The following is a 25722-nucleotide window of genomic DNA, read 5'->3' on the forward strand; positions in this document are numbered from 1 at the left end:
ATTACTAGAATGTTTTGCGAGCATTAAACATAATTATGCGGACTTTAGGGTTGATCAATTCGCAACAATAAAATCGTAAAACCTAAATATCTAGTAAATACACACGATCCTTGCCAGAACGCAATTGTTAGATCACAAAAGGTCAAATTTTCTGCTGATTTGGCTCATTCACAAAAGTTTTTCACCAGCAAGATATTCTAGTGATACGGTATACAATACATACTTTTGCAGAGTGTTCCTGCACAGTCAGCAGAAGGTTATGACCAAGTCCCCTCTCCACCAATGCACACAACTCTCTTCTCAAAACATTCTGTGGCAGCTCCACTCTGTAGGGGGCATGACCTCCCAGGAACATCTCTACCAACTGACAAAGGTCTCTAGCAACCGGATACTCTTCAAAGAACACCAGTTGATCACAACGCTGTGAAGGATTTCTTGTACACCATCTCTTCATTTCATCTTGAGCTAGCAGGACCTCCACTGATTGCCAGAACAGCAGATGAGAGCACGCTGGACGTGCGTGCTCGTTCAGGTAGTGAAGGAAAGGTCTCTCGGACAACGAGTCTGTTCGTAGGAAAGCACAGAGGTAGGGGAGGGTGGGCAGGTCTTGTAGGAGGAGGTTAGAACTTTGCTCAGTTGAAAGGGGGAGGAAGGACTGAGTGCTCGGAGTGATGAGAGGCATCGCACACTTCTGTTTTATCTTTGTAGCCTCTTTCTCATCATCGGTTACTACTAGTGTGGGTAGACTAAGTCTCTTCAACTTGATGTGTGACACTTTCTTTGGTAGTTGGTTGTCTCCTGTGTTGCTTTTAGTACACGGCAATATAGCCTCCTTCACAGGCCTCCCATTGTCACTCTCAGAGGAAGTGTGGCCTGGGATCGAGGCTAACGGCAATAATGCTTGGTGTTGTTCAGAATAAGTCTTGTCGCAACCAAGCTCTTTAGAAAATGTTTGTGAAATGTTCTTACAAAAATCTTTAGAGTGAATGTTGTATCGTAGGGACCAGTATTTTATCAACTCTTCCAATGCAAGTTCTTGTGCATTAAACAGCAGTTCACTTCTACACTCAGTTCTCAGAGACAAAACAGCTTGCTCTTTGACACACTTTGGGAGAGTAACTAGAGCTCCATTTTGCAAGTACGTCAATTGAATATAATGGAATATTTTGACAGCCAATTGCTTGTCTTTAGCGATCTTTAATCTCTCAATATCCTTCCAGAAAAGCCACAAACTTTCTCCCTCTGTTTGGCAGACACACTTGCGAAACTTGTCCATTGCTGATACACTGCATACGTCTGCAGCAGCTGTAGTGGAACACATCACATGGTCTAACAAGCCATAGACAGACTTAGTACAGTACATTACCTAATGGATTGGCTTTGGTCAGCCTTAGCGATAGTCTGTACTCTAGATGAAGGTCGGAGGACCAAAACAGAGGAAAGCGTGTGCAGAGTGCCCATGACAACACATCACTCTCCTGCAGCAACTGTTGAAGAGGATGGTTATGCATTGCAACAATCCACTACACACTATCTCACATGGTCAACTCTGGGCTCAATCAGGAACTTGCGAGTGTCGCAACAGTAAGTCAGCCTTTTTGCAAACACCTGCTCATGGGTCAATAATAAAAACACTGCACTATGAACAAACAGAGATCTTACTGGTAGGTTCAGGAATGTGTTGAAGTAGTCTCTAAACAAACTGTCCTCTTGTAGAAGGGTCTCGAACTCGGCAAGAGAAGGTAGATGTTCCATCTTGAGATCTTTGCAGTCCATGTGGTTGCTGAGCAGCCCCACCCCCTTGCGTCGCTGCAGCCAGCCAATCAGATACGTAGCCTTGTTCCAGGCCCAAGTTGTCTCCAACCTCGCGTTACTTTAGAGACAACTCGGCCTGGGGCCTTGATTCTGCCTCGATCCCAGGCCGCACTTTCTTCTGAGCACATGTGAATAGTAAACAAAATGACGCTCATTACCTTAACCACCAAGACAGACGCTGAGAACAAAGAAAAAGACCTGCCATGGACGCACAGACTGACATATCTAACTGGGTGGCTAGTATTCCCAAGATTACTCGATGGTGGTTCTTTTCTTTCTTCATTCTCCCTCTCACCACTCGGCTGGGGCTATTGAACCCCATGACACTGGTCATGTTCCCGGACCTTGCTCTGGGTCAATTCCAGGTGCGTCCACAAAGGCCGGAGCCTGGGGGGGGGGGAATGTTTGTTTGGTCTTGTTTCATCCAGATATTTTTATAGGAGGGGGGGGGGGGGGCGCTGTATACCCCTGTGCTATCGCACATTGCACACCTATGAAATTTATGTTTTTAGGCTGTCTGAGATCACACCTGGTACGTTCTCCTACAATATATACATAATACCTGACAATGGTATTATAACTTTGTTTATTATATTGATTTCCAAAAGGTGGCAAGTGTTGCCCCTAAATGAACCCCCCTGAGTGTACAGTATCATAACATACCCCCCCCGCACACACACACACACACACCAGATTTGGCGCTTTGTGACTAGTCTCCTATGGTACAAGGTCAGCTTTCATTGGCTCATTCTCCTCTACTATCTCTATAGCTACTCTCAGCGGCTCGAAACAGGTGAGTGCTGACACAGCAGCCTGGGGTGATACCGTTAATCCCACTGACTTGTTTAAGAGCTTTTGAGGATGATTACATACGTAATACACGCGCGCGTACACTCCGTATATATATTTTAACCCCCCCCCTCCAGGTTACTTCAGTGGAGCGCCAGCTGACTATGTGTTCATGCTCCTCTTCAACGCCATCTGTATCAACATCATTGGTATATTCCTGGGCACCCCGGTACTTAGCTCAGCTCTCATCTTTTCCACCCTCTACATTTGGTGTCAGATCAACAAAGAGTCAATTGTCCAGTTTTGGTTCGGTATTCAGATCAAGGTAACACTGTGTGCGTGTGCGTATGCCAGTACTGACTGTTGTGGCAAGTTAATTAGAAACTTGTTTTGTATATACAATTTTTGCTGACATTCCTTTGTTCATTTTATTGCCGAGTGTACTGACTAATGTAATCAACCATACACACACACAGGCAATGTACTTTCCATGGCTGCTCTGTTTCTTCTTTTTCATACTAGGAGCCGAGTAAGTTTTCCCTATGTATAACCCCCTACACCTCACGCCCCCTCACTCTCCCCAGCTGGATGGCACTCTTAATAGGCATTGTGGTCGGCCATCTTTATTTCTTCCTCACAATGCGATACCCCCAAGAGTTCGGAGGTCGACGTCTCATCTCCACCCCTCAGTTTATGTAAGTACAGTTGCCTTTAACAACAAGAGCACATCGTGTATCACACTCTTCCTCTCCCGGCTGCAGGTATAACTGGTTACCCAATGAAGGCGGTCGAACGGCAGGGTTCGGAGTGCCCCCTGCCCCAACGAGGAGGAACCCTGGCAACAATGATAGGCGTGGCCACAATTGGGGCGGTGGAGCAAGACTAGGGGACTGACCATCTAATTAATGCTAGGCTCAATCAAGTATATATTATATTCCGTGTTTATATCATTTGTTACACGCGATCTTATTAATTTTTTGATAATGAATTGTGTGAACTCAATTTATGATTAAAGAAACTTCTATAATTATACGTGCTTTATAAAACTGCAAAAATACCACACAGAATAACATGTAACTAAAGATGCATGCCAGCTAAATACAAGTTGACAGTTAGTAGCTGGGTGTAGCTATCTATAGAAGCTATGAAATGATCCCGAGGCCAGCCATTTGCCTGACAGTAGCTGTGGGAGCTGGAGGGGGAGAAGGGCAGGTAAACGGTCAATTTTACAAAATCAATCAGTTTTGAAATTGGACAATCTGAACACAAATTAATTACGGGAACTCAAAGATAGCTACCCAAACAGCAAAAAATTGGGGAAAAACGCACTAACAATGACTGTATGTTTGGCTCAACCAATTCAACATGACTGTGTTCAGCAGAAATCTGGTCAAAATCATAAGTGGGTGGTATACCACTATAGCAGCATACCTGAGAGAGTGGACGCAGCTTAGTAGTACCTCACTCACTTTAAGCGCCTGTAAGAATCAACAAAGCATGTACGTAGTTATGTTCAGAGCTTATGGATAAGAAGAGCATGCCTTAGAAACATACTAAATGTAATATTTGAAATTGAATTCATGTTATGGCAGCAAAAGAATCCCTGAACCACATTTTAAATGGAGGGGAGGGGGGTTGCAGTTGAACATCTTTCAACAGCTGTAATTTTAAAATTGATCAAGATTTATTTTCTGAAAGCTTAGAAAGAGACCTTTCAAATGATGTGCAACATTTTTGTCGGGGCCTATATAATTTGATCGGCCTTGAACCATGGTCTGTCCAAATTGAATACTTTTGATCTCTCAAATATAAACACCATTTGAAAGGTCTCTTTCTTAGCTTTCAGTTGAAATTGAACCCACATAATTCAGTTATGGCAGCTGAAAGAGTCCCCAAGCCGTTGATTAAATGGACGAGGGGGGGAGGGTTGCAGTTAAATATCTTTTAACAGCCGTAAATTTAGTATCATTGCTCAAATTTCAAAATGTTGAAAAGATACCTTTCAAATGAATGATGTGTTAATAAGGTGTCAAGTAATGTTTATAGCACGTCACAAATGAAATGGCCAGCATGCATATCTTAGTCGACGACTCTGTCTTGGGTGAGGGGGATTTTTTGCTAGTACGACCCAAAATATCATCCCTAAGCTCTCAGAAAATATTGGATAACCAGAACTTAAATAAAGAGCGGATTTTAGCACAGCAAGGTAGTTACCAGTGATCGGCATGTCTCCATAGCTACTGGTGCTTCCATTTCATTGGCCAGATCATCGATTGCCGGGCTGAGTTGTTTGATGAGAGCACAGCCAGCATCCATGTCTGCCACGCCCCCATCCCCTCCACCAGTCACCAGGAGTCGAGAGGCACACTCCACCACCTCCACACACACCTAAGTGCCATGTCATCGTTAGTACAATTGGGCATATCTTATGCAACTCACTCTAAAGTCAAGCGCCTAGCAAACACTAGCACTCACGTACCTTAATAAGTTGGGAAGCAGGTCGAATAATTTGAAGCTCCTCCTCTGTCCACTCGACTGTCTCCAGTTCTCCTTGTCTCTCCTCCATACCATCATCCCACTCACTCTCATCACACACACCATTTCGAGACTCCAGCTACAGAGAGGAGAGAGAGTTACACTTTAACCCTTGAGGTGCATGTACTAGTATCTACCTGTGTTAGCTCAGAGAGGGCGTCCCTCAGTAGTTGTAGTTGTGAGAGGTACACTTTGAGGACAGCTGATCGATCATCTCGGGATAGTTTGCTGACATCACCGCAACTCTTCCATACTGCACCAGTCCTGTGCAGTTGAGCAGCACTTCTGAGGAAGGGAGGGCTACATCATCGACTGCTAATAAACCTCCTTATATAGTAAAAAAATAGCTAGCTCATACAAATCCTAATACACACACACCCACACACCCTCACACCCACATACACACACACCCACACGATATACCTTGTTCCTCCTTGAGAGGCTATGATAGTAATGAGTTTAGCAAGGTCCTCTAGAACACACAGTACAACGATCTTGACCTCCTCCCGATAAGTAGCCCCTCCCTCCAAGTGAGCGTACGCCGCCACAAACTCGAGACAGGCCCCCTCTAGTCTGTCACACAGTCCCCCACACTCTGACAATGAGGGAAGGGGCGGCTTGGAGAACAGCAGGGCTAGTTTAGTACAAGTGTCAGATAGTTGTTGAGAGGTTTCGACCAATCGTACGCGAAGATCGACGTCAGGGGATCTAGTCCGATTCAACTGGTTCGCTAGGAGATGGAAATAAATGTTATATAAAAATACTCTGTATTGACAAAGGGAGACATGACACAGGATAGTATCTGTACCTCTGATACTCTTAATGAGGACGCCTACAGACCCTAGACAGCTCTCTAGTCGCTCTCTCAGCTCAACAGGTACACACCCCTCTTTTGTAGCTGCCATGATAGCCACATGGGTGATCACATAATTTATGATATCCTATGCTGACGATTACTACCGAAGAATGAATTCCTAAATTTTGACGACCATTTTCAGATTAAATTCACAATAAAAACACACACTACATTAAAAGATGGTACCAACTAGAAAAGAAATGAAAAGTGTTCAAACGTTTAGTAATAGACGCCTACGAAGGAGTGGTGCGTTGGGTGGAGGAGTGAAGGGACTCAACCACTTGACTGACAGGGGACTCCCGAATATCTCCTCAAAGCTCTGCCGCCTGAAGAGAGAGAGAGAGAGAGAGAGAGAGATGTGTAATATGTGGTCTATCACAATACACTAGTAGCGTGTCTACACTCACCATCCTTTTTGATCTCTGTTCTCCTTCTTGAGAGACTCTATGCCCTAGTGGTGGTGATGGGGAGGGGAGGGGGGGGGTAGCCATTTTATATAATTATATCTATCACAAGAAACACACACTTACTGTTTCGTCGGTGGCAATGGCATGAATCTGGGTCCCAAACATGATGCAAGTAAAGAGAGAGAAGAGAAAACCTTCAAACACTCCAAACAGAGTGAGAATGAACGCCAGTGGACCGGGGACGAGGGCATCACAGCCCTGGAAGTTTTGGCCAACACAGCGGAAGAAAAACAGACCAACCATGCCCAGACCAAAGATGGACATGGACATGATGTAGAACTGCAGGAACACAATATACCGTATAGTGGGTTATTTTTGTATTTTGAAGAGCATCATACTTACAAGAAATTATTCTACCGCAATAGATTCAACGTCACTATCCTAAGCTATACGAATATTTAAAATACATAAAATTAATGGAATGGGTACATAATTATGTACCAAAAAATTACCCGCCATACGGTACGTAGTCAATAGATAATACTGTAACAGGAATACAATATACCGTATAGTGGGTTACTTTCGTATATTTCGTATTGAAGAACATCATAATTATTCTACCTCAATAGATTCAACGTCACTATAGCTGTACGAATATTAAATGGTAATGTTTGAACACACACACACACATATTCACAGATGAAGATTCAATTGACAACTACTTCAGATGCAGTAAAAAAGTGAGTCAAATCACATGACATATTAATATGTAGTTCATACGAAAATTTGCACCCAAAAAATTACCCGCTATATATACGGTATGATAATATTGTTACAGTACACTGTAAGTGACTCACTGTGAATAGGACAAAAAACTTTTGGTTGTTCTCTCCGACACAATTGTTGATCCATGGGCAGTGGTGGTCCATTCGCTGAATGCAATGTTCACAGGTACTGCAATGATGAGCTCTGTCCGGCTTGATGCTACGGCACTTCTTACAAAACCGAATCTCATCCCCTTTCTGACGTCTCTCCAGCACCTCCTCCTCTGAGGAGCTCTCTCGAGGTACCACACCCTATAGCAAAATACAAACAGTGGTAAAAAATGTACTTGTGTAAACATTTTGGATGACCCAAATTTGGAGAGCTTACAATGAGCATATTAAACTATCTGTAGAGCTGATTCCTTTTTTGACAAAAAAGCGTGTTGTTCCATTTAGTTAAATATGCCACTTGTATATGAGGTTTCAGAAAATCATTGAAATTTGACCATCCAAACTTAAGTTATGGGCACACGAAGAAACTCACGGGATCAGTGGTCATGGACTTTACGTGTGAGACCACAGCCAGCACAGCGAGGGTGGTGAAGATGGCCACAGACACTCCTGTCCAAAACGTAGGGAACGGAGGAGCAAGTACCACTAACACCACCACCTCTCCATACACGATGAGGAAGTAAGTCATCACAGCACACACAATTCCACACGGATCACAGACGAACCAGTACTTTCGATCCTTTCTGTAGGCCATCTTGTCAGGTTTGCTATTTAATATAGTATCTGTCTGATGGTTCCTCTCTCCTGCTAAGATCTCGACGCTCTCACTCATCAGAAGCACACTGCAAAGGCTGTGTAGAGATTCTTTCTGCTTGAAGCCTGATCGGCACGGTGAACAGTGTGAAGATGAACAATGTCGACTTTCACTTTCCTTGGTGCGCAATAATTGGAGTACAAGAGGTCAATCACGGTGGATAGTTCAAAGGGCATTCAGACGATGTTGCTATGGAAACAATGAATTTCAAAGAAGCTGTACACACACGGAGCTAGACTGCTGATTATGTCGTCTACTGTACACTCACTAACTAGTAGTCCATCCACTGGAGACATTATTGAAAAGAGTGAGCGAAATAATTTCATTTTATTCCAATTAATGCACATCTGTACTCAGGGCTTGAGCTGAAGCATGGTCTCCTCCCTGACTACCATTGCAGAATAGCCGCTCACATAAAGTCTGTCATATTCCATCCTCGGACCCAATCGACAATCGTACACCACACTAAAGGGTTCGCTGTGTACAGCCGAGGCAGGCTGGAGAAAAGTGCTGATTTTGCAGATCTGGCAAAGCGTGTGGATAAGTTATTGTATGATGAAGTTCATCGTGTGTACGTGGGCGTGACAGAAGAAGCCCTGTTGTTGATAAACACTGAGTTCCAATGCGTGTACGAGTGTGTCGTAGAGAGGAGCGTACTACATGCTGTTATTAACCCTTGGACAGGGGAGGTCATCACTGGTGGACCTGGACACATCACTGTAAGAGTTACTAGTGAACAGTACCGTAAAACCTTAATTTAAAGCGACACTTTTAAATAATTACGTTTTTCAAAAGTAGAGTTTTAATGTACACAAAAAAAATGATGTGCTATATGGGCGAAATGTCCAAGTGTCGCTTATTTAGTGGGTCGCCTTAAATAGAGGTTTTACGGTACATGTGTGTGTGTGTGTGATATTACCCTTGTACTACTGCAGAGCTACAGTTTCAGACGCGGTGGTATAGTACTCTCTCCTGCTCTAGTCCTCACGGTAAGCACCCTACACACCCCTCACACATCACACACCCCTCACACCCTCACAGGAGGAACTGTCGGCAGCTGATGAGGTGACGCTGGTGCATGTTGAAGATGTCCCAGGGATTGCTCAACGATGCTTTGCTGTCCTCGACACAGGTGTTAAAGTATACCTGCTAAGCCTTGAGAAGCTGCTAGCTAGTCGGACTGACCTCCACGCACAGCCCATATCAGCTCTCCTGTTCTTTAGACCATTGCGATTACTCGTTACCGCAGCCAAGGATGGAGCTAGTAAGTACATGTACATGTACATGTACTTACAATGTATGTACATGTACATACATACATTGTAAGTACATGTACATGTACATACATTGTACTTACAACTTTGGGCTTCTATATCATGTAGAAACTTCCTAAACATGTATAGGCTACACTGTACAAGTACATACATGTTTGTACTGCAACCTTTGAAGTTTTCTGGGAAAGTCCTGAGTACATGGTTGGACATTCACAGAATAGTCCTGTACATATAATCAGGAAACATAAGAGGAGATTAAGGGGAATAGTATTGGTTGATGTCACTTGACATGAATGCTTTGTGAGACCATACAATGTACATGCATGTCCTGCTACAGGATGAATTCTTTGCACAAGTACTCTATGTTGTGTTTTGTTCTTGTTCTTCAGTCAAGGTATGGGACTCTAGCTGGAACTTAGTGTGTACGTTTGTGGGGCACAGTGGGTGTGTGACAAGTCTCACCCCTCACCCATATGGCCCCATGATCGTCAGTGGCTCCACAGATACCTCGCTCAGAGTCTGGAACCTATCCCTTTGTGATCAGGTCGAAATGTGAGCTTTTTTATATCCCTGATTCTTGCTTCAATTCCCTCCCCCCTCCAGTCTCCCTCACTCTACGCCAGTAGTGGGTGTGGTTTGCATCCCAGGTGTGCACCACCTCCTGTCCTATTCCAGTCGTCAGCTCAAGGCATGGAGAGTGCAACAACTCTATACTAAATGCTCCCTCACTGGACCTGTGACCTCCCTCACTCCCACCACACACCCACTTGTACCTGTACGAGTACTCGCCTCCTGTGCTGACTCTGCAGTCCGTGTGGTGTCCCCTCTGACTGGTCAGCTCATCACTACAGCTCTACTGGATATTGGGAGGACCATCATCTCCCTAGCTTACTTCTCATTCAACGGTATGTTATTACCATGAGACCACGAGAATGATTGATTGTGTACTGCCTCCCCCCCCCTCCTTGCAGAGGTGCTTCATGTGCTGGATGCTGATGGAACTGTGTGTGTGTACAACACACGCACCAACCCCTCCACTCTGCTCAGCTCCTGGACAGCCCCTACTGACAATAGTATCGGAGTCTACAGCTGTCTGGCCATGTATGAGGACGCTTGCAATGACGAGGATATAGAAGAAATTTTAAAATCTGACAAGTGGTTGGGGGTGACTCTAGAAGCCAGGGCGCTCAGTCATGTGACTTCAAAGGAGGAGAATCCCCTGGATAAGAGACGAGAAGGTTATTGTTTGCTGGTGGCTGCTACTAGTACAGGGTGTCTGGCTATTGTGAGCAGTGAGGGAGAGGTGGTGTACAGTATCCAGAGCCCAAACAGTGGAGCAGTCACTAAGGTGGTCTGTAATCCTCACAAGAGCCAAGTTGTCTCTGCAGGGCAAGGTGAGTCTGTGTGTGCATTAACAATAATAATTATAAGCACGTTAATTTTATGTACTGAGTCTCAACAGTACTGTAGGCAGACTGTACCCTTTAGTTCATTGTACACCTGTGCTGCTGACGCTATGCTCTTACCCTAACCCTACTTGTGTGTACAGAGGGCAGTTTGGACGTGTGGAAAGTGCACCCTCATACGATAGAACCTCTCTCGCACATCCTCTCCTTTTCATTGCCTACCTCCGTCTCTCCCTGTGCCATGGTAATCACTAGAGATCGCCTGGCTGTAGCCTCCAACAACCCACAGATGGCCAGCTACTCTCTAGACATGTTTGATCTCACTGAGAGAGGTGAGAGTCTGTACACAATGCTAACCACACCCTCCACGCACACACACTTACCACCCCCTCCACTCACACACAAACACACAGTGTCGTACACTAGCCAGGTTGAGAGCAGTCATCGTGACTCCATCACTTGTCTGGATGCTTGTCCCAAACTGCGCCTGTTTGCCTCCTCCTCTCTGGACTCAACTGTCCGTGTATGGAGTGATGACAACCACCCGGTGCGTGTGCTGTGCCTGGACTACCCTCCCACTGGACTAGCCTTCTGCTCTACCCAGGCCCACATCATGATAGCCATACACAGCCATCTGCACATCATCAACAACACTGAGTGTGAGTAAAACTGGGAAATTCCAGTCTAGTGGAAACAAGTGTATAGTACTGTGTGTGGTGTGTGGTGTGTGTGCGTGTGTGCGTGTGTGTGTGGTGTGTGTGCGTGTGCGTGTGCGTGTGTGTGTGTGTGTGTGTGTGTGTGTGTGTGTGTGTGTGTGTGTGTGTGTGTGTGTGTGTGTGTGTGTGTGTGTGTGTGTGTGTGCGTGCGTGTGTGTACAAGAAGCCATTGTACTCATGGAGTATACTCAGAGAGTACATGTACATGTACTTGTGACCCCCTGTACAGATATGAACGAGGCTCTGCGTAACGTGTTAGTCTCTACGCGGTTCTCAGATACAGTGCCTGAGGTGGAACGGGAATGGACTGTCCCCATACACTCGTTACCGGCACTAGACAGAGAGAGATTAGAGCTGGTCGATAACACCATATCACAGTGAGTCTATCAGCTCTCGAATAATTCTGATGCAGAGTTGCAAATACATGTGGTGCAGCTTCCTAAAAGTGGTTGTCCTGGTACAATATGTTATGATGCTGTACTGTTTGATGTGCAGGGATGATTACAAAGGAGCCTTGTCTGCGGAGGAGATGGCATTGCTGGAAGAGGCGGGTCAACGGAAGGCACTCTGTCTAGAGGCTATAGCTGCACGAGAGGCTGAGATCAGAGGTATTAGAGATGGGGACATCAAGGCCTCTACCAAGGTGAGTAGATCACGGAGTGAGTCTGTGCTCAATGTAGTCCCTCCCTTTAGACTGGTAGCAGTGGTGACCCCCTCAAAGGCAAGGAGAGAGAGAGGTTTTGGAGGGAGCTACTAGCGTTACTCAGACCAGGGGAACCTCGACTACACATTAAAGTGTCTCAGGAAGACACCTTTGACCCTGACGGACCACCAGCTAGGCCAGAAACTCGCGGTAAAGTGTACTGTGAATTATTTTGGCAGTACAACACTTAACTTTCCGTATGTGTGCATGCTCTCTAGATGCTCCGTATGTAAAGGCACCTCGTTTCAAGTTCTTTCCTCCTCTGGCGACCTTTGACCCTCCGTACCCCCTAGCCCCTGACGGCTACCTGCCTAACTCAGTATTATTGACTGCACTGCGTAAGAGTGCCGCTGATCAAGCACTAGCCCTCGACTGGACCCCACCCTCCGTCTCAGATAAATTGAGTAGACTACTGCAAGAAATAGAAGAGGTCAGTAAAATAATCAGTAGGTTGTACATAGGATTGCATGCATTTGTGTGTGCTTTCAATTATTGCGCACATTTTGACTCTTGTTTATTTCTGCAGCCCTGGAATTATTAATTAAGCTACAAGTGTATTTTGTGCTGTTAATAATATGACCAAGCTTTGACTCTCCCCCCCCCCCCACACACACACACACACACACACACACCGCACACACACACACACACACACACACACACACACACACACACACACACACACATGACAGTCTGTGGAGGATGAGACTGAATCAGAACATGACGATGATCTGTTGTCACGACTACAGGCAGCAATGTCCGCTAATTATCACTCTCCCACCCCCTCACCAACTCCACCCCCCACACCTCCACCACCCTCACCGCCTCTCAAGAAAGTCCTCACTCCCAAAAAACCTATTCAGAAACTAATAGCACCCAAAGCACCTCCTCCTAAACCACCGTGAGTGTATACATATACCGACTGTATTGATTATGATCATCTGCCCTTTGACCCCATGCAGTCGTACACCAACTCCACCCCCTCCCAAGAGTCCAACTCCTCCCCCCACACCCCCACCACCACCCACACCACTACCAGAGTTCATTGCCCAGTTCATCGGTCAGAGCTGGTTTGACAAACTCTTCCCCAGTGCCAGCTCCAAGGTAAGCTAGCCCCCAGTATACTGTGCATGGCTGTACACTCATGACTTCCCTCTATAGACGTTCACTAAACCATGGACAGTTAGCAAGTTTGTGTACTCCCTCCTGAATCAACTGAACCAATCACACGACTCTGACACCAAGACCCACATCTGTTCGGTGAGCATCTCCATCAGCTATAGGAATAGACACTCAGTATTGTCCAAGCCGTCTAATTATTAATTTTTTAGTGCATTTTTCAATTATAAACGCTGTTTCCTCAGGCACTACTGAAGTTGGTCCTTCAACACAGTCCAGGGAACAAGACAGATATCTACAATGCTGTACTTCCCGTGCTGACCACGCCTCCATTCCCCTCTTCTCTCAATATGACAGAGCGTCCTCTTGTACTCGCAGCTCTGAAATTACTGTTCCAACTAACGGAATTCGACTCACGGCTAATGGAACTCATGATGACTCACTATATACTAGGGGACGCAGAAATTCGTCGACTGGTGGCCAATCAACTAAGCTCCAAAGGATTGGTCGATCCCGACGGTTTCTTCGAGCGTATGCTTGGGAGTGCGGGGGCGGGGACGGGTGAAGGGGTGGATGATGTGATAATGTGGAGCGAGGGATGGCTGAACGAGTGGGCGGAGCAACTAGCCACGTCCAAGGGAGCCACACTGTCCAGAGGAAGTGTACCAGCAAAGTAACTAAGTGTCTAATTGTTGTGACAAACTGTATTTCATGAAAGCATTCCACTGCTACATGTATGTTAAGTGTGTGTTCAGTGTTTACACTGCATGTGTATTATAGGAGGTCCCTGAAATCCACCAGTTCTTCTAAGAAACCTGGTACCAAGCGCAGTCGAGTGTCCTTCTCCTCCAAGCCCCTCTCTCCCTCGGCCTCCCTCCACAACCCGATGGCTGTCGTAAACTACTACGTTACTGTAGAACGTGAGGCTGAGCTGGCTAGGAACAGAGTGGTCACGCCCCCTCCACCACCCCCTCCCCTTGTCCCAACAGATGAGCTACCACATAACACTGTCGTGGCTCTGCCCAGCATCAACAGGTGAACCAACAACTAACAAACTGTGTATTTAATTATGTGTTTTCTGGTGTGCTTTTATGTACTGATCTTTGTGCTGCAACCCCTGTGCTCCATAAGGTATATTTGTGCTGTGCCCCCCCCCCCCCCCCTTGTACTCCACAAGGTGTCTTTGTGCTGTACCCCTCCCCCCCCCCCTTGTGCTCCACAAGGTGTCTTTGTGCTGTACTACATGTACATAGCTATACTATACATGTATCCTAATGTGTGTACACCCCCCCCCCCCCCCCCCCTCCACATACACACGCAGACATGGCGGCCTGATTCGACTGGGTGAGACACACTGTAGCTGCTGCCATCCTGATAGAGAGACCTCCCTGGCCCTCCTGGGTCGACATCCTCTTCATTACAACTACCCTCATCCACCAAGAAACGACATGTGGAAGCAATTCACGGGCTCTCTGACACTCGCCCTAACCCCAAACAATGTAAACCCATTTCTCAGCGAAGAGGAGAGAGCAGCCGAAAAAGAAATGGAGGAGTCAAAGAAAGCACGACGACTGTCTATAGGCTCAATGGTCAAATATTTTGTACCAGAGATGTCTTATGTCAAGCCAGACTCTTAGTATAATTATATACATGTAGTTTTTTAGCTGTTTTTTTATCCCATCAGATTCAACAATATCAAAGATGCTTGTAATTGGTGCAAACCGCGGCTTATATATCAAAATATTTTGTCAAATATTTTGTACCAGAGATGTCTTATGTCAACCCAGACTCTTAGTATAATTATACATGTAGTTTTTTAGCTGTTTTTTTATCCCTCAAAGATGGTGCAAACCGCGGCTTATAATTTAATTGGTGGGAGGAGTCTCACGCCTACCTAGGAAACTGATTATTAGCAGTACATGTATTCATAGTCCAATTATCAGTGTTCTCGAGGTCAGGTCGCATTAGGAAATGCCATTTCTGGTGTTGCAGTTATTTGATCTCAATGTGTGTATGCATACATCAAGCTTCACCCACCACACACAATAATAAAGGCCATTAAATCATACACACGATATTCACACACAACAGTGCATCAACTATGTCTAGCTAAGCATCTATAAGTTCTTGTTGTAGTTGCTTGAGAGTGTCTGATCGACTATATCCCACGAGCAGTCTCGTGAAGGCTGGGTTGGGTTCGGCCATTTTACGTTGCTCCTTCACCATTCTTGCACACTCCTCAAAGCTTGTTCCCCTCTCAATGGCCAGTAGATAGCTTATCACAGCTAGAGACGATCGAGACTTGCCCTGCAAAAATGCGGCGTGGGTTAATAATCAATAAGTTGAGGGATTTTCCATTTGTTGGGTTACAAGGAAGTATTAGTGCAGAGTGTATCCACTGGTTGTTTGAGGTCATGCCCACAGACAGATGCTACTATAGTAACAACAGGGGGGGCACCACTACCCCCCCCCCCCCCCCCATATTTTGGTATTCTTACTCCGCTGACTGTAATGAATGCATGATTATACCTGAGCACAGTGCACAAGCACAGAGCCTCCTCCCAACCTCCCAGTGTGTATAAACTGTGAGCTCCTCCCGAGATCGTCATAGGACACCTTATACTGTTCAGTGTCCTCCCAGTCCAAATTGAGTATACTCACACCCGACGATTTGGCACGCTCCACTGCAGACTACATGGCAATAACAGTCATTTTTAGGGTCTGCACGCATCATTAATTACTACTATAATAGTAAGATGTATGTCAGTTGTGTGTGTTCAGTGAATGTGCTTAGAGACAGAGGACACAACAACACTAGCTTTCACATTCCAATGCCGATGTTTGGGAGAATATGCTTACTAGATACTTTGGCCCAAACATTTCAAGTCCTTTAGCAGTGTTCACAATGTGAGTGATATTCTCTTTCTGTAGGAATTCTGTGTTCATTACTGCTTTGAAACCACCGTGGTACAACCCTCCCCTACCGTCCTGGCGAGGGAAGATACAGCTGGGCACCTTCTCACCCTTCTGGGAGAACTCTATAGCCTGTGCACATTAAGGGACGTGTAGTTATACGTATTATGTACTTGTTTACCCTCAGCAAGCAATCATCGTCAGGTATGGCCGCTGGGCTGTGTTTGCTGATCAACTTGCTACACTCAACACAGAGGTTAGCCTTGAGCATGTGAGGCTTGAAGTGGGGACAATCCACTTCTCCAGACAAGTGTATCTGAGACAGAACTGCTTCACTAAGACCTGACATCACACACCCCTCAAGCGCTCTTTTGGGACTAAAATTAGATCTAGATCGACAGGATATTGTAGTTATAATGGTATTCATGGTCAAGTGGCTTTTCAATATCCTTTGTTGTATCAGCATACCTTACAAAGATTGTCATCATAGTAGTACTTTCATTTTACACTAAGCTAGTCAGTCTCTACTAGTGTGACATAACTAGAGACATGATCATCAAGTCTACTGTACGTCCAATAGAAGAGAGACTGCTCCAGTAAGCCTGGATGAACGGCAGCAGCACACACACCCACAAAACTGCCTTTGAGTTCAAGATTGAGTTTTTAATTTCCAGTCCAGATAGTGCAAGAGTACTGAGAGATCCAAGCTATATAAGCTACATACAAAGCCTCTTTGAGGTGTCTGTGTCGACTCCCGGAACACAGACGCCCAGAGGAGAATGGATCGCTTTGAGAGGGAGGCAAGAACACACGGCCAAAGCTAAGGTGAGTTTGGTAAACACTGCACCATTCATTGTGGTCAACTAGAAATCATTGATCTTCTTAGCCGGCATGCTTACATGTGTTTTCTTATCATGGAATTGATAGTGACATACCTCCCCCTCACTGCATACCCACACCACTGCAGAAATACATCTTAGCGTTGTGCAGTCCGGAGGTACGAGTGGAGGCGTGCAGACACCCTAGCTTCGCTCAGTTCCTGTTTGGTGGAGAGGGTAGGAAGGTGCGCCGAAAGTTAGAGATAGAAAATCAAGCTGTGCTAACTTGTGGAGCTGATGGAGTAGTCCTCATACAAGGAGCTGAGAATGACGTTTATGCTACCAATACTAAACTTTTGAGCTTAATGGGAACCTTCCCAAATGGGCACAGTCTGCGATATCTTCCTCCCTCAACCAATCCCCAACCAATGACCAATGGAGAAACTTTGTATAATCATAAGCCACCTATGAGACAGGAGATGATTCCATCGCATGAAGCAGCACGCTATAACTCTGTGATTGCTAGAGGCGGAGATCCTGGGAGGGAGAAAAGAATACAATATTTTGTCGATCTCGGTTACTCGAGAGATATGGTGGAGACAGTGTTGTGTAGTTTGTCCGATGCTGCTGATGATGTGGTACTCAATAGATTGGTGCAGTGTACCCCCCAACAACCACGGTTACCAGGAGGAGTGGTTGACCCGCTCCCTGCACGACCTGTGAATCCAGAGCTACTTAGACACATTGTCATTGATGGAAGCAACGTGGCTATGAAGTGAGTAATTAATTGCGGCGGTTAATTTGGGGAATTTTTGTTTGTTATCACTGTATGTAAGTGTGTGCATGCATGGTGATATGGTGTGGTATTGTTCAGATGCGTGGGAGTGTACTCCTAATGACTGGGCCCCATGCAGTCTGCTTTCACTTTGACACTAATCACACTCTGCGTGTGTAGTAGTACTCTGGGTGAAACTTGCATAGCTATTACATGAAACACCCCTTTTGTTTGCTGTGTTGTTAGTGAGTGTTCATGCTTTGTGTGTGTATATAATGGTATTAGGAGCGTTACAATAGCTAACTACATACTTGGTGCATACTTTGATATAAATATTAGCTAGCTGGCAGCCAATTGTATTTTTAAGAGCTATGATAACCCCTCCTGCCTCAATGTCCAGTGGGGTAGTCCCAATGTTAGCTGTACCCTATTACTGTTACGAGTCAGCATTGTATATATATATTGGGAGAGGTTTCAGTATGCAGCTAATCAACTGACCCCTTCCTGTTTTACTCTTTATAGTGTGTGCACTAGCTGACCTTAAGCAGGATGCCTAATAGTCCCCCAATAAACTCATGCTTTATTTTAGCCTTGAAAACTAATCATTAGCATAATCATGTTTGTGTATATAGTAGCTAAGGTATGCACACACACTCAGCTCCCCATTGTTGTGTAGTCCCAACTCGATCAGAACCTATTCTGACTGATTCTAATCTCATCTACCCTATTGTGGTGTAGCTAGCTATTGAGCCCATACAAACCCGGGAGACACCTTTATGTTGGGAACTCTTACAGAAGTAATTTAGTTAGTACACAACTTTCGGTTTGGAGAGCTTCACATGTGATCCCTCCACCACTAATTGTAGTGTGGGCTGGTAGGTAGCCTAGCTGCCAAAGCTCTCACTGTAATATATACCCTTCCTGAGTTGGTTCCCTATAAAAATCAGTCAAGTGCTAATATGGAAAATGCTATAGTTCCGTGTACATGTATTTTGTGTTCGCATTGTTGGTCTATGGTATGCGTTTCCAGGGCTCTGATCTGGTAATAATTATTATAGCATTCAGCATATTCAACGAGGCTTCATTGTCATACCACCCCTTGCAGACATGGCAACGGTCATAACTTTTCTTGCAAGGGCATACAACTAGCTGTTGACTACTTCAAAAGAAGAGGCCATCCAAAGATCACCGTGTTTGTACCGGAGTGGCGGAAAGAAGCGTCTACTCCAGACTTCCCTATCACTAATCAGCAAATACTGCACTCACTGGAGCAAGACGGTCACCTCAAGTATACTCCCTCGAGGCGAATAGAGGGTCGACGTATTGTTTGCTATGACGATCGATTTATTATCAAGCTAGCAACAGACGAACAAGGTGTCATTGTGTCCAACGATCAATACAGAGACCTTGTAAGAGAGAAGGCTGAATGGAAGGAAATCATAGAAACAAGACTACTTCAGTTTACGTTTGCCAACGATTACTTCATGCCTCCGGACGACCCCCTTGGGAGGAATGGCCCCACACTCGACCAGCTGCTGTCCAAGGATCCTCAGATATCTGGTCAGACAGCAAGAGGAAAAAAACTACCACCAGTACCAGGACAACAACCGTGTCCATTTGGCGAGAGATGCACGTTTGGCAGAAAGTGCAAGTATTGGCATCCTGATAGAGAAACGTCTAGTTCCAACCCCTCGACTGCAAGCCACACCCCCTCTACCTCTAGAAGCCCCACCCCTTCTCCAAGTCCCGATAAGCGACATATAGTACGATCAAGAGAGGACCTTGTCAAACCCAGTGTTTACCATGAGAATCAAATATCTTTGCCTGAACTGAATGATCAAATGTCCCAAATGTCGATGATCCACAATCGTCCGGAGTCCATCAATTTACAGCAGTACCCTCCGCAAATGATGAGGTCCAATCCCAACCTACCAACTCCACAAGACCCCGCCCTATTATCAGGGTACGAGGGGGTACATCAGGAGAGGCGTCAGCTCAACCACACATTCCCTCTACTAACGCTGCCTGCACAACAGGGCTACGATCGACGGTATACTGAGGACTTGACTCGTCAAGCCGTCACACCCTCACGCCTTCAGAGCAGAGCTCATACCCATGAGCACGAGTACCAGTACGAGCAGCCTCGGCACTTGACAGGCTTCCCTGGACCACACCCACCTCCTGGAGGCTATGGAAATCTTGTACCACGCGACGGAGGCACTGGGAGAGGTGTCCCATCGTATTCACCCCGTCACTACCCTCATCCCCCACTCACCCAATCATACTCGCACCATCAGCTCGTCCCATCCCCACAGCCTCCACGGCTACGAGCTTACGGTGACCATGCCCCCCTCTACGACGAGACAGTGTTTCGGAAGGCCCTTGCCGTGTTGCCTGGTTGTGAGGACCGATTACGTCGAGTGTTTAATCAATACCCGAGAATCAGTAACTATGAGGAGGCGGTGGATTTGGCCCGGAGAATAGACTGAAGTGAAATTGAAGAGTGGTTTGTTTATATATTGTCAAGCAAATAGCAAGAACATCGTGAGCACTTTAATTATATGTTATTTCGTTTTTCGTTTGAATGTTTGGGAACAAAAAGTTATCATTCTGGGAAATTCAGTTTTTTTGTTTCGTGTTCTTTGATTAACCGCTCCAGTCTGTTGTGTGTGTGTGTGTGTTTATATGTGTTTGTGTGTGTCGTTGGCTGCTAGGCAGCTCTGACAGTGTTTAGATTGCATCAATCGTTCACTCAGTTCAGTCCAATAGACTGGCTCTCTCCATTCTATCATCTCTCTGTGTGAAATGAACTTATTATATTATTTGTTGTGCTGATATAATGTGCAGTTGTTTTTAAAATATGAATTTATTGAACCATTTATAATTATTGTGATAACAATAGTGTGCATGCTAGTACATGAATGCATGACTTCATATGAATACAATTATTACTGCTCCAATTAAACGGAAAGCTGGAGCTGACCAAGCAATGTAATATTGAAATTCACAATGGCCCTGCTGCTGACTGCTCTTCAGACAGTGTCCCTGGTCTCCTTCTACTACACATTCTCCATCAGCCTCACCTTCTATAACAAATGGATCCTCACCGTGAGTCCTGCATACACTCACTCATGCCACCACTAACCTTGTATGCCCTTTCTGTCTGTGCACTTGTAGGGCTACCCATTCCCCCTCTCCATTACAATGATACATCTGATTGTCAAATTCCTCTTGGCATGGTTGGTACGTAAGATCTGGTCGTGTATCCGTGGGTCCCCTCCCCTCGTCCTGAGCTGGGGAGACTACCTCAAGAACATCGTACCTGTTGGTGGGTACATCCATGCAGTGCATGATAATCCCCTCGTACATAATTATCCCCGCCCCCCCTACAGCCGTCTTCAGTGCTCTGGATATCGGGCTGTCCAATTGGAGCCTCCTCTTTATTACCGTGTCTCTGTGAGTCCACCCTCAGTCAGTGGTCACCCTCTGGGTATTTACCTAGCTTTTGTTTTGATCAAGATATTTAGTCAGCATGCAATCTTTGATTTAATTGTACCATGTGATATAGGTCTCCCTAGTAGCTACCAAATGCTTGAAATTAGCTGATATTCACAGCTAAATTAAGTTACAATATTGCTCCTGTATACATGTATATAATAGAAGGCCAGCTAGAGTGTTGTTATGCCCACTCCCCCTGGTTTCAGTATGTGACAGCTGTTATGACTGCCTAGCAGACCATACACACCGTGTTACTGAGTACACTCCCTCTCACCGTGTTACTGAGTACACTCCCTCTCAACACATTTACAGATATACAATGTCAAAGTCGACTGCACTCATTTTCATTCTGTTCTTTGCACTTCTGTTTCGGTTGGAGAAGTTTGTAAGTACACTACACCTACACTCACTGTTATAACATCTGACCTTTGACCTCTCCAGCGTCTAGCTGTAGTGGGTGTGGTCATTCTGATAGTGGCCGGACTGCTCATGTTCACGTACAAGTCGACAGCATTTAATCTGGAGGGGTTTATACTAGTCCTAGGAGCCTCAGTCATCACTGGTCTTCGCTGGAGTTGTGCTCAGCTCACCATCCAGAAGGAACAGTTGGGTGAGTGAGTTATCAAATAATGAGAATTGGGAGTAGACATAGTTATTGGCATGCATTGTGAGAAGTGTGTGTAGTGGTTTCTGTATGGCTATCAGTGGATTAATCATTGAATAGGAAATATGTAGGAAACGAGAGATATTTGATATCTGATTTAATTGTTGTTGCAGGACTGTCTAATCCTGTGGATACATTGTTTCATTTGCAACCTGTTATGATCCTTGTCCTGTTGCCCATCGCAATACCTGTTGATGGTAAGCACACCACATATGCCCACACACTCACTCCTCACACACCCTCACATATGCACCCACCCACTCACTCCTCACACACACCCTCACACATGCACTCACACACTCACTCCTCACACATTCTCACTCACTCCTCACACACACCCTCATATATATGCACTCACACAGGCACCAATGTGGGCACATCAGTGCTGGTATTCCGAGCATCTGACTGGGCGGAGTTTGGTTGGTCAACTGCATACATCTTACCTGCTGCATGTATGGCCTTTATGCTGGGGGTGTCAGAGTATCTGCTGGTCTACCACACCTCAGGGCTGACTCTCTCTGTGGCAGGAGTCCTCAAGGTGTGTGGTCATGCAGTTGTATTTTCTTCCCCTTTCTTTCCTATTTTCTCCTACTTCTTTCCTACTCTCCTCCTTTCCCACTTTTCCCCTATCCTACAAGCCAGGAGTTACCAATCTTTCTTATATACATGTACATGTACATGTACAGTTATCCCTTAGTGTACATGCATGCTGAATAGTATATAGTTTGTATGTGTTGGTGAAAGTGTGTGTGTTGGGAAAGGCATGTCTATTCAAACTGTGTATATTGTGATTTTAACGAACTGTACATCTATAACTTTTAGAAAATGCGTTATTACCCAGAAACATAATTTGGGAAAGTTCATTAACTCCATAGACATCAATTATGTTTGTCTTGTTTGTTGCCTCCACTGCATTGTAGGAGGTGCTCATATTGACGCTGTCCACTCTCTGGTGGGAGGAGGAGTCTCTGACCCCGCTCAATATGGTTGGCATAGCAGTGTGTGTCAGTGGCATTGCCCTGCATGTGGCCATCAAGGCCTATTACAGCAGAGGTGACTCACTGGTATTTAGCTGTAGGGGCTGTAATTGGCATCATTTTATTAACCCGAGGCGCGTCGGGTGGCCGCGGGTTATAGTAGCCGGTTTGTCTGTCTCTGTGTTCTGAGTCTGCTCACCTGGCTGCCATAGCACTGCATTTACAGCATGGATAGCCTCCACATAACAAGTTATTAGTGGCAGATTTGCTTTGTTGTCAAACTTGCATGTTAGCGTGCATACTACATGTACACACCATCTTTATTCGAGGCATTAAAATTATGATTGTGGTTTGTTGTCTTGGAAGGCTTCTTTGCTCACTCTGCTGTGTAATATATCCCTGATCCTAGCCATAATTATTTCTAAGACTCCAGGCTTCTTACTGGCTTAATTTGCTGTGATCCTAGTCTACTGTGCATAGACATGCACTACTTCTCAACAGTTTCAGCATGCCTCTAGCTAGTTTAGTTGTCACTCCTATATCCCAGAATTAATGCCCATACGTAGACATGCATTTATCGTATAATAGCTGGTTTTCATGGGTCTATTTATAATTTTATGGCACTTCAGTGCTCCAGTTATATATTGATTGTGCACTGCTCACCCTCTCCCCACACACACATTACACACTGTAACAGTTGAAGATGAGAAGGAGTCAGAGTCCAAAGTTCGAGAGGACACAATGGAGCTCCTCCCTTCTGCAAAGAATGGGCGTGGTTTTGTTGCCGAGTACAGTGATGAGAGTGATGTAGTCTATGAAAAACAGACTAACAATATCAATTCATAATTATAATGGCACTTGTTTTTCAATGTCATCCCCTTTTGTGTTTGTTAATGGTACATGTTGTCACTGATGAGGGCTCACATACTGTTACCATAGTAATTTATAGTAACTGTTTTGCGCATGTGCAATCAGCACACCCACGTGGCAGAAATGGAGGAAAAGAGACTGGTAAAGCTTGTGGAGGCTCTCCCTAAAGCTGAGCTCCATTTGCACATTGAGGGCACTCTAGAGCCAGAGCTTATGTTTCAGTTGGCCGAGAGGAATGGAGTTAGTCTCGAAGGAACAGTGGAGTCACATAAGGAAAGGAGGAAGAACTTCAAGGTATTCCTCCATCAATACAATGATGAGCATTTTTTTTCTTTAAACAATATTTGATGCATTGCATACAGGGAATAAATCTTATTGTTTGCTACAGAATCTCCAAGACTTTCTGGACCTCTACTATCAAGCATGCAGTGTGCTGGTGAAGGAGGAAGACTTTTATGACCTCATGATGGCCTACCTTCGTCAAGCATCCGTCGATAACGTCTACGTTGCTGAGATATTCTTTGACCCCCAGACCCACACTGAGAGAGGAATTTCGTTTGCTCATATCATCAATGGTCTCCATAGAGCTCTTGTTGACGGTCACCATCGCTATGGTATCCGAGGTAGTCTCATAATGTGTTTCCTGCGACATCTAACAGAGGAGTCAGCATTCACCACTCTGACACAAGCCGAGTCTCATCTAGACAAAATACTGGGGGTGGGGCTAGACTCCGGAGAGGAGGGAAATCCTCCTAGCAAATTCCAACGTGTGTATGAGAAAGCCAAGAGTCTCGGATTGAAGCTGGTCGCTCACGCTGGGGAGGAGGTGGGTCCTTCCTTTATCACCGAGGCATTGGATATATTGGGTGTGGCCAGGATCGACCACGGTGTGCAGTGCATTAATAATGAGGAACTCATGAAACGACTTGTGAACGAGGGAATTCCCCTAACAACATGTCCTCTATCCAACGATAAGCTTCAAGTCAACTCCCGATTCTTCAATGGTCGAAATGTTACCAAGGAGCTGCTTGACAAGGGGTTAAAGGTCACCATCAACTCTGATGATCCTGCCTATTTTGGTGGTTACATAACTGACAACTTTTTACTAACTGTTCGCGAGTGTGGTCTAACTGAGAAAGATGTCTACACAATCTGTCGTAACTCATTCAATGCAACTTTTCTATCGCCAGTGGACAAGCAACATTATCTGCGAGAAGTTGATCGTGTCTGTGTTGCCATGGGTTACAAGGTTCCATCCCGTTCCGTGACATTCTTTGGGTCCCGTGCCCCACGTTCTGGAAGTGTGGAATACGAAACGTGTGTCGAATTTTCCAAGGCATTTTCATCTCGAGGCTATGCTGTTGTATCTGGTGGTTATAGTGGGCTAATGGAGGCCTCGTCCAAAGGAGCCAGTGAAGGAGGCGCAGCCAGCGTTGGAGTATTAGCCCCCCGGGTGTTTGCCGGACGACATCACGCTGGAAATCAGTACCTCAGTGCCGACCGAATAGCAAGAAGTCTAACGGAACGAATTGACCGAATGCTGTGGGAGAGTGAGTACTTTGTTGTGTTTGGAGGTACGATTGGAACAATGACAGAACTATTTGTTGCCTGGAATGCCGCTTGCGTGCGTGCCGGCTTTGGAGGAGTTCCTCTGAAGATCTACCTTCTTCGTGAGGCCTGGGAGAAGTGTCTGGGAGAGTTCAATACCTCACGAGCTGTGTATCCTCGGGACGTGGCCCTGCTGACGTTTGTAGATAGTGCTGATGAGGCAGTGAGATTGGTGGAGGAGGACATGGCTGCAAGGACTGCAAGAGCCACTTTGTAGAACTAGTGTTATATGGACTATTATGTGTGTGAACTCAGTGATGGTGAATTACATGCTTATTACCTATTAAATTTTTGCTACTGTTTAGCAATTATTCCATGCATTAATTATTATTAAATTTTTGCTACTGTTTAGCATCATTATTAATTAGTTGTGTCTCGTTGTGCACTTA

The 25722-nt window shown here is 45.4% G+C and overlaps 9 protein-coding genes across 9 annotated transcripts in view; 5 read left to right on the forward strand and 4 right to left on the reverse strand.

Moving 5' to 3' along the window:
- LOC135345133 (regulator of G-protein signaling protein-like) overlaps positions 1–1784 on the reverse strand; it is a 5440-nt gene extending 3656 nt beyond the window's left edge. The window contains exons 1-4 of the mRNA XM_064542490.1: positions 1663–1784; positions 1540–1608; positions 1367–1487; positions 224–1305 (exon numbers count right to left, since the gene is read on the reverse strand). Of these exons, the coding sequence (XP_064398560.1) occupies positions 224–1305; positions 1367–1487; positions 1540–1608; positions 1663–1776 (1386 nt within the window). The 5' untranslated portion in view covers positions 1777–1784. The remainder of the gene's footprint in view (positions 1–223; positions 1306–1366; positions 1488–1539; positions 1609–1662) is intronic.
- Positions 1785–1949: 165 nt separating this feature from the next.
- On the forward strand, positions 1950–3606 carry LOC135345166 (derlin-1-like). Its single transcript, XM_064542529.1, has 6 exons — positions 1950–2180; positions 2509–2608; positions 2742–2929; positions 3081–3133; positions 3189–3299; positions 3366–3606. Exons 1-6 carry the CDS (start codon positions 2019–2021, stop codon positions 3496–3498), a joined length of 747 nt encoding a protein of 248 aa, XP_064398599.1. The 5' UTR covers positions 1950–2018; the 3' UTR covers positions 3499–3606.
- On the reverse strand, positions 3593–6155 carry LOC135345160 (cyclin-D1-binding protein 1 homolog). Its single transcript, XM_064542523.1, has 7 exons — positions 5948–6155; positions 5563–5869; positions 5277–5424; positions 5084–5218; positions 4819–4992; positions 4036–4082; positions 3593–3796 (listed from the first exon to the last, which is right to left on the reverse strand). Exons 1-7 carry the CDS (start codon positions 6042–6044, stop codon positions 3682–3684), a joined length of 1023 nt encoding a protein of 340 aa, XP_064398593.1. The 5' UTR covers positions 6045–6155; the 3' UTR covers positions 3593–3681.
- On the reverse strand, positions 6111–8010 carry LOC135345163 (palmitoyltransferase ZDHHC3-like). The gene is made up of 5 exons (XM_064542526.1): positions 7711–8010; positions 7260–7478; positions 6526–6741; positions 6403–6446; positions 6111–6321 (listed from the first exon to the last, which is right to left on the reverse strand). The coding sequence occupies exons 1-5, from the start codon at positions 8008–8010 to the stop codon at positions 6207–6209; spliced, it is 894 nt and encodes a 297-aa protein (XP_064398596.1). The 3' UTR covers positions 6111–6206.
- Positions 8011–8122: 112 nt separating this feature from the next.
- LOC135345130 (WD repeat-containing protein 97-like) lies at positions 8123–14998 on the forward strand. The gene is made up of 19 exons (XM_064542485.1): positions 8123–8299; positions 8350–8711; positions 8928–8981; positions 9034–9256; positions 9656–9818; positions 9870–10171; positions 10238–10660; positions 10816–11004; positions 11086–11331; positions 11618–11765; positions 11884–12031; positions 12082–12241; positions 12310–12521; positions 12784–12992; positions 13054–13195; positions 13253–13351; positions 13456–13883; positions 13991–14245; positions 14532–14998. The coding sequence occupies exons 1-19, from the start codon at positions 8239–8241 to the stop codon at positions 14845–14847; spliced, it is 4140 nt and encodes a 1379-aa protein (XP_064398555.1). The 5' UTR covers positions 8123–8238; the 3' UTR covers positions 14848–14998.
- Positions 14999–15238: 240 nt separating this feature from the next.
- Positions 15239–16540, reverse strand: LOC135345165 (uncharacterized). Its single transcript, XM_064542528.1, has 4 exons — positions 16305–16540; positions 16070–16255; positions 15740–15901; positions 15239–15517 (listed from the first exon to the last, which is right to left on the reverse strand). The coding sequence occupies exons 1-4, from the start codon at positions 16470–16472 to the stop codon at positions 15320–15322; spliced, it is 714 nt and encodes a 237-aa protein (XP_064398598.1). The 5' UTR covers positions 16473–16540; the 3' UTR covers positions 15239–15319.
- A 28-nt stretch (positions 16541–16568) lies between these two features.
- Positions 16569–20615, forward strand: LOC135345139 (probable ribonuclease ZC3H12C). Its single transcript, XM_064542496.1, has 3 exons — positions 16569–16948; positions 17091–17716; positions 18822–20615. The coding sequence occupies exons 1-3, from the start codon at positions 16730–16732 to the stop codon at positions 20203–20205; spliced, it is 2229 nt and encodes a 742-aa protein (XP_064398566.1). The 5' UTR covers positions 16569–16729; the 3' UTR covers positions 20206–20615.
- A 72-nt stretch (positions 20616–20687) lies between these two features.
- Positions 20688–23788, forward strand: LOC135345159 (solute carrier family 35 member C2-like). The gene is made up of 9 exons (XM_064542521.1): positions 20688–20824; positions 20894–21044; positions 21109–21172; positions 21527–21599; positions 21656–21824; positions 21992–22075; positions 22241–22416; positions 22799–22931; positions 23553–23788. Exons 1-9 carry the CDS (start codon positions 20726–20728, stop codon positions 23699–23701), a joined length of 1098 nt encoding a protein of 365 aa, XP_064398591.1. The 5' UTR covers positions 20688–20725; the 3' UTR covers positions 23702–23788.
- An 18-nt stretch (positions 23789–23806) lies between these two features.
- On the forward strand, positions 23807–25680 carry LOC135345148 (adenine deaminase-like). The gene is made up of 2 exons (XM_064542507.1): positions 23807–24019; positions 24114–25680. The coding sequence occupies exons 1-2, from the start codon at positions 23819–23821 to the stop codon at positions 25548–25550; spliced, it is 1638 nt and encodes a 545-aa protein (XP_064398577.1). The 5' UTR covers positions 23807–23818; the 3' UTR covers positions 25551–25680.
- The last annotated feature ends 42 nt before the right edge of the window (positions 25681–25722 follow it).

This window comes from Halichondria panicea, chromosome 12 (assembly GCF_963675165.1).
Source record: "Halichondria panicea chromosome 12, odHalPani1.1, whole genome shotgun sequence".
In the NCBI taxonomy this organism is placed as follows: Eukaryota; Metazoa; Porifera; class Demospongiae; order Suberitida; family Halichondriidae; genus Halichondria; species Halichondria panicea.